A 15,581-nucleotide genomic window follows, 5' to 3' on the forward strand; every position below is an offset into this window, starting at 1 on the left:
TACCCTCTTTAGTCTGTTTATGGCAAAGTGCCTAAAGTCAGATTAGCAATTTGAACTAATGCAGATGAATATCTTTTATTTTCTTGAGTAGATTTTCACTTACAAATAAAATCTTTTATAGTACTGCTACTACAACTACTACTACTACTACTACTACTACTACTACTAAGAATAATAATAATAATAATAATAATAATAATAATAATAATAATAATAATAATAATAATAATAATAATAATTATTATTATTATTATTATTATTATTATTATTATTATTATTATTATTAATATAAACTTTAAATATTTCTCTTTTATTAATCCAGTGATTCTTGATAATAGGGACAAAACAGGTCCTATGGATAAAGCACAAAATTTGAATAAAATATACACAAAATATAATTTTTTCAAATATCTGACAAAACTAACCTGGGTCATGTGAGCTCAACAATGTATATTTTCCAGGTATTTGCTGAATAGTATTTTATTTTAAACATTGTAGTCGGCGGATGATGCCTGTAAAAGCCCTTGTCCAGGAGCAGAACTCAATACATTATAATAGATTAAAATAATTAAAGAAATACTAAAATTATATATTATGACAATTAAGTATAAGTAGTCATATAAATAATTATAAAAGTATCAATAAATTGAATTAAAAATAATTTTTATACATTTTCCAACTCCTTTGAAATTTGTCCCCAGTTTTTGTCAACACCGTCAGAAATGAAAAGAATGTAAAAAAAAAAATCAGGCATTATTGGGGGGCACCAGAACTTCTGAGGACCCCATGATATCTTCCTTTCTCTTCCTTTGCTAAGAAAGCTAGTTAGCTCTGGTTAGCTTAAGTTATTCTTTAGTTTTTTCTTCTTTTTATTCCCAAGTTGTTTGTCACAACCATGATGTGTCAACACCATAACCGACAATTTACAAAACTTTGATGAAATTTTGTGAAATAAAAGCTTAATTTTGGTAAAATGTAAAGATTTCATGGACCTGATGAGCTACAATATGGCCTCCTTCAGAATAACATCATATAAGTTGAGGTAGTTTGGGATTTTGTCAACTCCGTCAGATGTCAACTGCATCAGAGTTTTTGTGACTCTTTCAGAAATTGTTGTCAAATCTCACTTAAATGTGCAATTAATTCATTTTTATGTATTTTACATAAATTGTATTACTTCACATGCACCAAGTTTTTCATTTTGCTCACTAGTTTGTCACCACCTTCAGTTCTGTGTCAACTCCGTTATGCACTGTCAACTCCGTCTGATGGACTTTTTGTTGTTTTTTGTTTTAAATAATATTTATTTTGTTTCTTGAGAAGCATTTATCTGTAAAATGAGTAAAATATCACTAATAGGGTAATTAAAAATTATTTTTTATTTATTTTTCTCAGATGGTGATGACAACGTTCTAGGTCAGGTCGATTAAAAATTAAATTTTTTTTAAAAATGTTGCAACTGGGAGCCTGTACCTTAGCATCTTTACATTTCCAAAACATTATTTGTCATATTTGCATACATAAGGTTGCGAAATAACACACACAAAAAAAGGGAAAATTAAAACCCATTTTGTCCCTATTCTCAAGAATCACTGAATCACGTTTGTACTTTTATCTTAAACAAACAAAGAAATCCCTTCATCCTCCTTTTATTAAACTTTGCTACAATTAGATAAGATCTGTAACTTGTTCATATGGAATAAGAAAAAGCCCAGGCTGAATTTACGAAAACTACAAAGACCTGTCGACAGAGGGTGTTTAGGTATGCCTAATTTACTTAATTACCATTATGCCTTTTCTCTCAGGCATTTGGCACATGGGTTTCTGCCCCTGAGAGAGCCCCACCCTGGTTTTCTCTTGAGAGTGTGGTGTGTCTACCATTTGCATTGACTAGCTGCCTATCAATTAATCTCTCCCCTCAGAATCAGTCGCATCCTGTTCTCTCCCATATGAAGGGACTATGGAAAAAAATATCTCAGATTTTTAAATTTGACCCCCATCTCAATAAGTCTTCTAGTATTTGGCATAACCCCAAACTCTGTATAGGCAAAACCCCCTTTTTTTGGAAGTCCTGGTTTCAAAAAGGAATAGGCAATTTATATGAGAATGGCTCATTGAAGTTGTAAAGCTGCTGGTGAGGGAGTGGAAGGGTCCATCTATCCCTTCTCTCACTCATTGGTATAGGTCTCTGCCCCAGAGACAGGAAGTGGTCCCGCTACTTCTCATACATGGGTTAAATGGCATTTCCAGCTCGGACATAATTAGACTAGAGGAATTTATGGAAATGCTGTAATTATCTGAATGTATCGGGGTTATAGGGCAGTTTTATTTTATGTTATATTGTGTATGTCTAGGTTCAGTTGATGTTTATGTGTCTTGTCTTTTTTCTCTATTTTCACTGTAATTTTCTTTTATTATTTTTTATTTATTTTATTTATATATTATTTTTTATTTTTTTATTTTATTTTTTGTTCAAGTAATTTCTGTTAACTGTATTGACCTGAAGAATCCACGAGGACTAAACATTGTTTAGCTGGTGCTAAATTGTAATATGCTAAGTGTGGAATTAGGGTATATTTTTTGTTGGAAAATCAATAAAATTCAAGTCATAAAAAAAATTTAACTTTGCTACATACAGAAGCACTGACCTATGACCCTAAAATCTCACCTGCCCACACATGAAAAAAAAGTCAACTCAAATGTTTTCAAATTATATGTCTGTCTTTGATTAAGGGACCCTTTTTATATTTTGGATCTAATCACTCGTCTACAAAAATTACACTGGTCTTTCATTAAAAATGTAATATTTAATATGTATGTGAGCAGACCAAAATACAAAAATTCTAAATAATTTATTTATTTACATATTTATTTTGTTTGTTTGTTTGTTGTGGTCCTCAAGTGCTTTCAGCTTGATGATTTTGGCCCTCATGGTAAAATGGTTTAAGATCTTTCCCTGTCTGAGCAGTGACTGGGTAAGAGGCAGGATGTAGGCTGAACACAACGCTAAAAACAATGTCATACTCTCCACAAAACATCTCAGGGTCACTTATTAATTTACATGCATGTTTTTGGAACGTGGGAGGAAAATGGAGTACCTGACAAAAACCTCACACATTTTAATGGAGAACCTTTTAGCCCCTGACCTTCTTATACAACTGCTGAAATGAAGGTTCTTATACAAAACCAAGATAGCCTAAAGCAAATCAGAAGTCTGAACAACTTGTTTACCCTTTCATTATTTATCACAAACACACACAATGTGAATGACTCAAAGGCCAACAAGGAATGAATTGTGTCAGAGCAGCTCTGTCTCAGGGCAGCTGTGGGAACGTTGTGAATTCATGTTTTTGACCAAAGTAGTCTGAGGTGACTTCAGTCTTAAAAGTTCACTTTCACAAAACACTAAGTGTAAAGAAGAGATGTAAGCTTTTTTGTCAAGGGTCTCAGGATTTAGCACATTGTTAGGTTAAGAAAATTCTAGATTTCCCAAAATGTGGTCCACATTTACTGAATTTATCCAAATGGATCAGGTAAAGTGGTTTAAACTGTAGCCAGTGTAAACATTTGCAGTCATATTTGTTAAATTAGCATATGCTTTCTAATAAGGTTCATCTGTCGGATTCAAAGTACCTTTTGAAAATAACAAAGGGTACTTAGGTATTAAGCAGTAGTAAACCCCACATTTCAGTGTTAATTTTTTTGGTCATTGGTCTAATGTAATATTCTAATTTTAAATGTCATGTTTTCTTTAGCTGTAAGTAGAAAATCATCATAGTTAACAGAAATAAAGGCATTCAAATATCCGTCTGGTGTAGCTTATCTATATAATGTGTTTCACTGAAAGTTCCTCAAGTAAATAGACTTTTGAATAAAATTTGTTGAACGGGTCAGTAGGCTGTCTCATCAAGTGCCATCTTATGTCCTTATGTTTATGCTTTGTTGTTTTCTTTTTTGTTTCCTGTGATGCCCCGTAAAGTACGTTGGTTGATTGTGTCTGACTGGTGCTCTATAAATAAACTTGCCTTGCTATTAAAAGCACAAATTCCAACTTGAGCTTATGATTGAATATTATCTCAGTTTGTACCTTAGTTTTCAAATTATTTGAAAAGAATGATAAGGAGTTATGTAATGTGTAACTAATCAGTGTTCCAATATTAAAATATCTTACCTGGAGTTCATTGCTGAGAGGAAAGAAAAACGTCACTTCTGTTGGAGCAGCGTGGAGTTTCAGGCTGTTTGATATCTTTGACTGATCTTTCATTGAACCTTCATTCTACAAGCAGCAAATGCTATTAATAAGTAAAAAAAAAACCCTACTAAAAATCCATTCTTAACCTAATCAGAATTCACTAATAGTGACTTTACAGCAGCCACAATTAGACCGGCTTCACTGAGTGTCTCACAATGTGAACAGAAACTCAGAGGGAAAGAGACCTGGTGACGAATAAAGGAACTCTGGGGAAAATGTGTCTGTGTGACTGCCTGGGTTCACATACCGAACAGTCCACAAACCTACCTTTCAGGTTTTAGGTGAGAGCAGGCATGACGTATGTCTTTTGTTGTCTGCTTGGACACTCCTCTGGCTCAGGAAGGAGCTGACGTTGTGGAGACTCATCACGACCGAGCGCAGCCCCATCGATCTGATACGTCACTCTAGCTGTCGTGTCGCATCACACTGATAAACGTTACGTAATTACAAACATAAACACACAAGTGTTCGAGGTGAAGATGACTGAAGAAGTTGAGTCATAAAGAGAATAAACTAAAACTGAGCGTAACAACAGAAGAGTAGACATTTTTAGCCTGATTTTTCATTGCCTCCCTCTATTGTCTTCTTACTATATTCCTTTTTAATGGCAAAACACTTTTTTTTACAGTGCCTATAAATTATTCACCTCTTTAATTACTTTTGCAAATCAATCAGTTTCAAGAATTTTTTTTTATAAAAACAAAAAAACTATCCCTTCAACGTGGAAGTGAAAACTGATTTCTACTAATTAATGACAATTAAATAAGTCATTTCATGTTAAATAAGTGATTGCATAGATATTCATCCGCTGATGGATAAAATAGCTTTTTGACAAACCCCTTCCCCTCTGGTTTTTACAGAAATTACAAACTGGATTCCAAAAAAGTTGGGACACTAAACAAATTGTGAATACAAACTGAATGCAATGATGTGGAGGTGCCAACATCTAATATTTTATTCACAATAGAACACAAATCACAGATCAAAAGTTTAAACTGAGAGAATGTATCATTTTAAGGGAAAAATATGTTTCAAAATTTCCTGATGTCAACAAATCCCAAAAAAGTTGGGACAAGGCCATTTTTACCACTGTGTGGCATCTCCCCTTCTTACAACACTCAACAGACGTCTGGGGACAGAGGAGACCAGTTTCTCAAGTTTAGAAATAGGAATGCTCTCCATTCATGTCTAATACAGGCCTCTAACTGTACAATCATCTCGGGCCTTCTTTGTCTCACCTTCCTCTTTATAATGCGCCAAATGTTCTCTGTAGGTGAAAGATCTGGACTGCAGGCTGGACATCTCAATACCCAGATCCTTCTCCTACGTACTCATGATGTTGTGATTGCTGCAGAATGTGGTCTGGCATTATCTTGTTGAAAAATGCAGGGTCTTCCCTGAAAGAGATGACAAAGTCTAGATGGGAGCATATGTTGTTCTAGAACCTGAACATAGTTCTCTGCATTAATGGAGCCTTTCCAGACATGCAAGCTGCCCAGGCCACAAGCACTCATGCAACCCCACACCATCAGTGATGCAGGCTTCTGAACGGAGCGTTGATAACTTGGGTTAATCTTGTCCTCTCTGGTCTGGATGACATGGCGTCCCAGTGGTCCATAAAGAACTTCAAATCGTGACTCATCTGACCACAGAACAGTCTCCATTTTGCCTCTCTCCATTTTAAATGACTCCTGGCCCAGTGCAAACGGCTGAGCTTGTGGCGCTTGCTTAGAAATGGCTTCCTCTTTGCACTGTAGAGTTTCAGCTGGCAGCGGCAGATGGCACGGTGGATTGTGTTCACTGACAATGCTTTCTGGAAGTATTCCTGAGCCCATGCTGTTATTTTCTTGAAAGTGGCATTCCTGTTTGAGGTGCAGTGACGTTTAAGGGCCCGGAGATCACGAGCATCCAGTAGAGTTTTATGGCCTTGACCGTTAGAAACCCAGAGGAAAAGGCCTTGGGCCGAAACAACCCTTATGCACAGCGATTGTTCCAGATTCTCTGAATCTTTTGATGATGTTATGCACGGTTGATGATGATAACTTAAAAGTCTTTGCTATTTTACGCTGGGTAACACCATTCTGGTGTTGCTGCACTATCTTTCTGCACAATGGTTGTGCAGAAAGATGGTGTTCCTCTTAGCATCTTGGCTTCAGAGAGACACTGACACTCTAAGAAGCTCTTTTTATACCCAATCATGTTGTCATTTGACCTAATTAGTGTTAATTGGTCTTCCAGCTCTGCGACAGACTGGCGACCTGTCCAGGTGACCCCGCCTCTCGCCCGGAACGTTAGCTGGAGAGGCACCAGCAACCCTTCCGACCTCAATAAGGGACAAGGGTGTAAAGAAAATGGATGGATGGATGGATGGTCTTCCAGCTGTTTGTTATATGTTCAATTTCCTTTTTCCAGCCACTTTTTGCTACTTGTCCCAACTTTTTTTGGGATTTGTAGACACTGTGAAATTTTGAATTAACATATTTTTCCTTTAAAATGTTACATTTACTCAGATTAAACTTTTGATCTGCCATCTATGTTCTATTACGAATAAAATATTGACATTTTCCATCTCCACATCATTGCATTCAGTTTTTATTCACAATTTGATTAGTGTTTCAACTTTTTTGGAATCCGGTTTGTAAGAATAAAAATATTTCACTTAAAACAAGTGACATTCTTCCTGCTGAACTGTGCTGAGCTATGAACAGAGCTTTCCACATCCCCTCACATATTCTCCATTGGATTAAGGTCTGGGTTTTAACTAGACCCCTCCAAAACATCCAGCTTTTTGTCCTCAAACCATGTCTGTGTAGCTGTAACTGGATGCTTTGACCGTTGCCTTGCTGGAACAGAAATGTTCTCTGAATCCGTAGTTCTCTTGCAAGTGAAACATACTGTCTTTTTTGTCAATTGATTGATTTCTAAAAGCGGTAAAAAGCGTAAAAGATCCAATACTTTATATAGTGCAGTTAACAATCACGTATTAGTCAAAGATTAAACCTCGGGAGGAATATCAAGCCAAGAAGCTGGTTTAATTTGTAGTTCAGTACATTCTCTGTTGCCACCACCAGAACAAAATGCTGATATAATGGAACAGCATGTTCCCCATTCTAAAACGTCGCTCAATCAAATCAGCTGAAACATTTCTATATCTCTGTTCCAGTTTTAGATTGAATGTATCAGATAGATAGATGTGTGGATTATTCATAATAAGCAAAATGCTATTGTACATACTGGTCAGTAGCTTCCACACACTAACAATGGCCCCAATGTTGCAGTTATTTTTATTTTATTTTTTTTATTAATTTTTAAATTAATGATAATGCAATGGTAAGACTTCAATAATGTGTTTTTGTGGACACATAATTCAAAATGTATTCTGGATTCTGTATCATTTTTGGTAACAAGCTTCATTGTTCTGATATTTTCTATCGACTGAGCCATTTAGAGGCCAAGAAGCCAAAGTAATCACTATATCATCACTGGATATAGCGATATAGTTCAGCAGCTACTAGTATTAATTTCATGAATATCTTTGCACTCTACAGTGCAAAGATATTAAAAAACTCATTTGGAAAAGTTTGTTTATTTCTTTATAATTTATTATTTTGTAATTGTTCCATTTATTTATTTAAGTATTTATTTCATGTTACTTTTTAAAATACGAAAACTTACACATAGCTTTCTAAATTTCTCTGCTGGATGACATCATTTCTAAATATTAATTAATGTCAGATTTTCTGACTTAGTACTAAAACATTGGGTAAAAATATATTAAAGCAGTGCTAACTTGTGTACAATCTTTGGACACTCCAGCCACCCCTGCTCATCATGATGAGCTGTCGTGCTTAACCTTTAAAAGTTTCTTCTTGTCATCAATGCCAAATAAATATTTTTTTTTATTCTTGTCTAAGTACAAAAGTTTTCCTCCAGAAAGCTTTTAGCTCATCCGTGTGGGTATCTCCAAACTTTCTAAGTGTTTTTTTTATTTCCTGGTTGCCACACAGTCATGACAGACAGGATTATCTGTGGACTTTGACACTTCTGTTTTGCCATCTTTCACCCAGTCTTAACTGAGCTTAAATTATTAGAAAAATATATAGGCAAAGAAGACTGTACCCATTCAAATTATTGTGAATGTATCGCCCCGGTTCGACAGGGGGCAGAAGCGTTTCATGCTTTCTCGGCCCGTGACGCAGTATTTAGCAAGCATGCGCATGACGATCTTTCTTTTCCCAGTGCAGCGGAGTCCCAGCCCCAGTCTTTGGCTCCGGGCTCCTTCATAAGGAGACTAAAAGACTCCAAAATGGTTTGTAGTTCGGCCTCATTTGAGTCCACACGCATTCCCTAAACGTCCAGGCATTGTGTTCTGTCGACAGATGGTTCAAAACATGTTTGTTATGTTCAGATGATTATGGATTTATTCCGGCTAAAGCCTGACCGGTGCTGCTCAAACGTGGCCTACCCGTTCTTCTCCTCAGTTTCTGCTTCCTGTTGTTTAGAAATCACCTGTCTACTGGCACTTCTTTGGGGAACACTGCTTATTTTTCATAATTGTATCCCTTTATTTTTGAGTGCTAATTCATTTAATTGGCGCTGCGTTAGCAGACGTGTTAGCTTAGCTCTTCTGACTGCAGGCTAGCTAATGTTAGCTTGGTGTAAGGCTGTTTTCTGACACTGACAGCTATGTTAATGCTCAAGTACCCGTTCTACAGACACTATCACATTCTGTCACTGCTTTCCTTTGGCATGCTAACCATTTGCTTCTGTGTTTGCAGGGTTTTGTTAAAGTAGTGAAGAACAAGGCCTACTTCAAGAGATACCAGGTCAAATTCAGGAGGAGGAGAGGTAAAACCTCACCATAACATTCCCACATAAACATAACCACAGCTGTCATTGTGCAACTAATCCATCTCTCTTCCATCCAGAGGGAAAGACTGACTTTTTCGCTCGCAAACGCCTGGTGGTTCAGGACAAGAACAAGTACAACACGCCGAAGTACCGCATGATCGTCCGCTTCACCAACAGGGACATCATCTGCCAGGTTAGTATCAGAAGTCCTGATATCGATGTGAAAAAGACAAAAAATAAAACATTGCTCATGATTTCTGTAAAAATGCTGTTGCAGATTGCCTATGCAAAGATCGAGGGAGACATGATCGTGTGCGCCGCCTACTCGCACGAACTGCCAAAGTACGGGGTCACCGTGGGCTTAACCAACTACGCAGCAGCCTACTGCACTGGCCTGCTGCTGGCCCGCAGAGTGCGTACTCGCTCGCATTTAGGGAAAAGTAAAAAACAACGACTTTTAATTAGCTCATAATGTTTCACAACATTAAAACTGCATTACTTTCCAGCTTCTGAACAAGTTCGGCCTGGATAAGGTGTACGAGGGCCAGGTGGAGGTGACCGGGGACGAGTTCAACGTGGAGAGCATCGACGGTCAGCCGGGAGCTTTCACCTGCTACCTGGACGCCGGGCTCGCCAGAACCACCACTGGCAACAAGGTGTTCGGCGCTCTGAAGGGGGCCGTGGATGGGGGCCTGTCCATCCCACACAGGTACGTACTGGACGGCGTTCAGACCATCTGCTGTCCAGCACTCTAACGCTGGGCGTTAGCATAGCGGCACTCTTTGGTTTGCTGCTCGAATGCCTCCAATCAAACACTGAATGAAAACTTCACTGAAGTTTGAAGTAAAACGTGCAGAAAGAGACTCAATAGGTTAGGTGCACTTTAATGATATTCAGGTAACTTTATCATCTTTGATATTTGCTGTAGGAAACTTGTTTTTAAACGAGCAAAAAGAATGGAAGTTGTTTGTGGCACACGTTCAGAAACAAATAAGCAATTAATCAATTAATCGCACAACAAGTTGAAACGCGTTCAGTAATTTCCATGTTCATGACTTATCGCTTTCATCTTTTGTTTCTTTTTTCCTAAAACTGGATGACAAAAGTCTCTAGTCTGGTGTTTTGGTCTCAGCCAGCCTGTTTCTTATTTTGAAGGACAATTTAGGATAGCGATTTTGTAATTCTTTTTTTTGTTTATTTCCATAGGATATTTAAAATATCCAGTCCTGGTGTAAAATGTTTATTGAACTTTGAGAATGTGTTCTTGCGTTATTACGCCTTTGTACGACTTGGAAAGTGATCTCAAAACAACAATATTGTCGTTGATTGCGATAACTTCTGGGACAATTTATCGTCCAGTAAATGCATCATGCCAGGCCTAATAAAGACCTGATGACAAAAAACCCAGATCTAAAATCTCGTACTTCCAGTGTGATTCGGTTGTGCCAATTCAGCAGTTATTCCCTGAAAAATCTGTGTAACCAGCATTTGTTGCTGTATCCATATTCATGTTTTATCTGGAGCTAAGAGATGTTGTGGGATGTCTGAAGAGCTCCATGCTCCTGTTTGCAGTAGTTTTCTATTGGATTCTCTCTCAGGTGGTTTTAGTACTGATGTAGCTGGAACATCGTTTGTTTTTGATTTCACATATAAAGATTTTACCGATTACATTCAAAATATGGGCTCAGGTTCTGGCAAGATGACAAATCTATGAAATTCCAGATGATTGGGAATAAATGTTCAAATTGACAAAAAAAAAACTTCCTTTCTGAACTTGTTCCATGATCGCCAGTTGAAAATGACTATTTCTGAAAAAAGTAAAAGTTGCATAAATGAGATGCTTTTCCACTGCAGGAAATTTTTGAGGAATCTGGCCAGTTTTCCCAGGTTGATGTTTTCTTCCCTGTGGAACTGGGATGTTTTGAGAGTTTTTAACTAAAAGTGAAGCTTTGTAGTGGAGGAACACTGATTCTAATTTCCAGCCGGATGCATTTCTGACTCTTAAAATGCTGACACTGGGATTCCGTCTGATTTTTACCACTCCAACACTGAAATATCGGACATTACCTTCTGATATTCTGGATAGTCCAGGTTTTGATTGAGCTGCACGGTCTGCCGCCACTGCCAAGGACGGCTTGGACGTGACGTGATTGGAAACAAGATTGTTGAGCATCAGAAATTCACACTGTTGGTCAACATTTATTGGCTGATTAAGCTGGTTTGGAGTGACTGATGAACATTTTAACTGGACTTTGTAAAAAAAATAAAAAATTGTTTATGTGTGCTAATTTGCTGCCGTTTCCATTTCTGCTCATGTAGATGATGAACGAAGCTCTCAGTAGATTTCAGCTTATTTCTCTGCAGTTAAACTCCAGGCCACTTTAAATGCTCGTCTGTTTCTTCAGCAGAAAAAGTTGCTCTCGTCAACATGTGTGTATGTTATTGTGAGAACAGATAACTCAATCATTTTTCTCCATTGCCGATTTATCCAGAACTTCACGGTTCGGTGGGATAGCTTGTTGATGTTGCTGCGGTCAAGACGGTCAGCCTGAACAATGAGTGGCAAATCTGTCAGGTTTATTGTAACCGTACAGTCGGTGTGAGCAAAATTAATATTGCACAGATTTGCTTGGATTGAGATGAATATAAATGGAGGCCATGATGGTCAGTGTTTGGAATTGCAGTAAAACCAAGAGAGGCTGATATTTTATTCCTATCAAAATTAAACCATTTTGTGACACGATAGAAATATTTACAAGGAACATTTTCCCTCAAACTCTACATATGGGAGAAAAGAGTTGAGAGAAAAATTTACAAGCAGTAAGATTACACATATAAACATTTTCACTGTTTTTATTCCTGGATCATAACTTGACATCATGTAAGGTTGAGGTAGAACTAAGAAATACTGCCACCTGCTGATGGGAGTTGGCATCCTGATAACCCAAAGTTTTTTACCCTTTTTATGGAAAATTAGCAATAAACTCACAATAATTGATTGGTGTGAAATGTGTCTGATCTGTTTTTGGTGTGAATTTGTGGCTCATCTGCGCATTGTATCTGGGAAAACACAAATCCTCGTTTTTATTCCTGCTTTTCTATCATTAGGAGACTGTAGATTGGTTATTATGAGTTATAAATAGCTAAGCTTATAGTAAGTTTCAATTTTTTTTCTTCCCCCTTCCAGCACCAAACGTTTCCCTGGTTACGACGCAGAGAGCAAGGAGTTCAACGCTGAGGTTCACCGTAAGCACATCATGGGCCTGAACGTGTCTGAGTACATGAGCTACCTGATGGAGGAGGACGAGGAGGCGTACAAGAGGCAGTTCTCCCGCTTCATCAAGAACGGAGTCGCCCCAGAATCGGCAAGTTGTCCCAGTCAACCATTGCTTTGCTTCGCTAATTTTCCTTGGGTGTGTTTCTCTGGGACGTTTATGCAGGAAATGAGTCATATTAAAGACTAAATATCTGTTAAAATTCAGTTTAAACTTTCTAAAATGTAGATCAGACTTTGGCTTTGTCATTGCACAGACATGATGGTGAATTTGGCAACAAAACGTCATTTTTTTGGTAAACAAAAAACAAATGTACATAATTTAAATATATATATATATACACACACATATGTAAAAGTGTTACTGGTGCAAATGATAAATTAGTTGAAAAACATCAGCAGCTCCTAAGTTTGGGATTGAGACCAATCAATCCCAAACTTGGTCCCAAATTTGCAACAGTGATATTTGTTGCAAAGCAGAACTGAGGGGATGGGACTTTGTCCCCAGTCTGTCGATCGGGGGACAAAACTTCACTGCTTGCTACACTCAAAAGACACGCTTGTGTGTGTGTGTGTGTTTTTCCCCTGACTTCCAGTTTTTCCATATTAACTAAAAGTATGTAATTGCGGTGTGAATGACACGTAAAAATGTAACAATTAAATACCTTGAGGTCAACATTCACTGTTCACAAATTAACTACTGTGTATTCAACAGAACATTGGTTTTATTACTACAGAGGCTATTTCATATCCTGCCTTTGGCAATATCAACTAATTGTGTGGAATTTCACTTTTTATTGTGGATTCTATTTTGTTTATGATAGTCGGCAATATTGTTTGCGTTTTTCACATCGCAGAACTCAAACACCAGTATGATGCAACATTAGGGGTTTGGGTTTAACCCCATCAGCCCAGTCAGAGTCCAGCTGGTGATGGACTCGCTTGCCTGAACATGGCGGACCATAAAACGGCGCACTGACCCGTACTGACCCATACTGACCTGTACCGTTCTGCTCAATGGAAATGGCATGAATTTTTGAGCTCAGGAATTTTCATGCTGATGTTTTTTGAAGAGTGATTTTGTTCAGAGACTTCGTAATCCATTTTATTTATGGTTTTGGTTGGTTTTTTTATCGTTTTTATTTCTGATATTTAAAATAGTGTTCTGTACAAAATGTGTTTATTCACCTTTGAGATGGCAAAAGTGCATTATGACACCATGAATGTATTACTGGAAAATGGTCTAAAAACATCAATATTGCTGTTTATGACAATAATTACTGACAGTTTATTGTCCAGTAAAGTTTATCGTGCTAGGCCTAAAAACAAATGCTAAAGTGATTCATGTAGGATTATTACAATTTATACACCAAAAATGAAAAATACATAATTCAGAAAAGAGCAACAATGTACTGTTGGTTAAGTGTTGGGAATTCTCTGAGAACTTCCTTCTGACCCTTTAAACAAATGGGGGAAAAACATCAGATTTTTCTATATGTGAAATCACCAGTCAGAATCGATAAAGCTAAAATTTATTGTTTCTGACCAGAAAGCTTTTTTTCTCTTGGCATTAGGAACATGGTTGCATTGGTTGTTGATGATATCCGTATCCTGTATAACTTGAGTTGGAAACGCCTAATAAATTTTTATCGTAATGAACGTTCTAAGGATCTTTTGCAGGAATTGTGAGGTTAAATGATGAATCTGACTGTGTAAATGTTTCTTTCAGATTGAGGAGATGTACAAAAAGGCTCATGCTGGTATTCGTGCAAACCCTGTTCATGAAAAGAAACCTCCCAAGGAGGTCAAGAAGAAGAGGTGAGAAGTGATTTGTGTCAAAGCTGTTAAAAAAGCACCACTTCCCAACTGCTGTGAATGGAAACATTCATTTTGTCTGGATGCTTTCTGTACCAATTTTCTTTTGAATTTTAGCGCCAATAGAAGCAGTTGTTAATCCTGTTTTTTTTTTTTTTTTTTTTTGGCTCAAAGGTGGAACCGTGCCAAGCTTTCTCTGGCCCAGAGGAAGGACCGCGTCGCTCAGAAGAAGGCCAGCTTCCTCCGGGCTCAGGAACAGGAGGAGGCAGACTGAGGCGTCGGTCTGCTCTGTTCCAAACGCAGAAATTTGTTCTAATAAATATGGAAAAGACGTCAGTTTTCCAGTCTGCTTTGTTTTCTTATTCACTTCAGTTCATTCACAGCTCTGATGTAAAAACATGAGTAGTATGGCAAAGTTTTTCTGAACTTGTGCGGTGAAGTTGTCAGTTCTGGTGTTGGCGTTTAAAAGGGCTGCAAAAGAAGATGCAGATTCTTTTCTCCAGTTAAAAAACAACAATTTTACCCAGAAGAAATGAAATTCTTTTAGTAATTCCAATTACCCAAAAATCTCAAACTAATGTGATTTAATTAATTTTATTCAAAGCTAAAAAGTAGCAATTACTGTTCCTGTTTCCAAACTGCATCAGAAAATGACGGCCAGTTTGACATTAAGTAATTAAATGGACAAAAATATAAATATTAGCATAATTAAAAGGGTGTTTTTGAGCTTTTTCTTTCAAATTCTTGACCCTATGGAGTAACACAAGATGCCATTAGGTGGTGCTGTGGTAGCCTCCAGCTCTAGTTTGATCAACTTTACCTGAAATGAGTCAGCGGTGGTACCTTTTTAGCTTCAAAGCCATATCTGAATTTCATCACTGCAGGGGGAAAATAAAGTGGGAGGGGCTATCTACTTTGTTCTGAACAGATTAGAAAAAATTAACATGTCCCTCTTAAAATGGCACAACTGAAACAAGGTTTCAAACTAACTTTAAATAGTATTTGCTGTTACACAATTGATTTATTTCAGTAACTTGAATAAAAAGTGAAGCTTGTATAATAGTTGCACACAGATATATCAAGTGTTTATGTTAAAGATTATTTCACCGCTAATCAAAACTCCCAACTTCTCTGTAGGTTTGACGCAGTATGTTGTTGCATCTCAGAGGGAAGGCTTGACATGAGAGGTGTGATGTAGACGGACAACTTGAATGGGACGGTTGAGCAGCACTGTCACTTCTGTAAAGGCAAACTGTACAGACAGCTGTATCTAATTATAAAGTTGAGTGGATGGAAAAAGGTTCAAAAGCTACAGCAATAACTGCAGCCTTAAGATTGTAAAGGAAAACCTGTTCAAAGATCAAGGACACATTCGCAAAGTATGAACTG

At 37.3% G+C, this 15,581-nt stretch overlaps 2 protein-coding genes across 5 annotated transcripts in view; one reads left to right on the forward strand and one right to left on the reverse strand.

Moving 5' to 3' along the window:
• Positions 1-4,458, reverse strand: part of evi5b (ecotropic viral integration site 5b) — a 66,057-nt gene extending 61,599 nt beyond the window's left edge. For 2 of the 4 annotated variants that reach the window (XR_014087372.1, XM_081606641.1), the window contains exon 1: positions 4,172-4,458. Coding sequence is in view for 3 of the 4 variants with exons in the window: in XM_081606641.1 (XP_081462767.1) it covers positions 4,172-4,264 (93 nt within the window). In the remaining variant the exon portion in view is untranslated. The remainder of the gene's footprint in view (positions 1-4,171) is intronic. The other 2 variants (XM_081606642.1, XM_081606640.1) reach the window with 1 other exon arrangement.
• A 3,991-nt stretch (positions 4,459-8,449) lies between these two features.
• On the forward strand, positions 8,450-14,528 carry rpl5b (ribosomal protein L5b). Its single transcript, XM_017304266.2, has 8 exons — positions 8,450-8,561; positions 9,031-9,100; positions 9,181-9,296; positions 9,381-9,515; positions 9,610-9,812; positions 12,291-12,468; positions 14,107-14,195; positions 14,367-14,528. The coding sequence occupies exons 1-8, from the start codon at positions 8,559-8,561 to the stop codon at positions 14,464-14,466; spliced, it is 894 nt and encodes a 297-aa protein (XP_017159755.2). The 5' UTR covers positions 8,450-8,558; the 3' UTR covers positions 14,467-14,528.
• Positions 14,529-15,581: the final 1,053 nt, after the last annotated feature.

Source organism: Poecilia reticulata, chromosome 4, assembly GCF_904066995.2.
Source record: "Poecilia reticulata chromosome 4, P_reticulata-male-v2, whole genome shotgun sequence".
Lineage (NCBI taxonomy): Eukaryota > Metazoa > Chordata > Actinopteri > Cyprinodontiformes > Poeciliidae > Poecilia > Poecilia reticulata.

What these genes read in the sequence shown, in the direction of transcription:
- rpl5b (XM_017304266.2), top strand. An exon ending in GCCTGCTGCTGGCCCGCAGA is followed by an intron (nt 9,516 to 9,609) that starts GTGCGTACTCGC and finishes ATTACTTTCCAG; the next exon opens with CTTCTGAACAAGTTCGGCCT. An exon ending in ACGGAGTCGCCCCAGAATCG is followed by an intron (nt 12,469 to 14,106) that starts GCAAGTTGTCCC and finishes TGTTTCTTTCAG; the next exon opens with ATTGAGGAGATGTACAAAAA.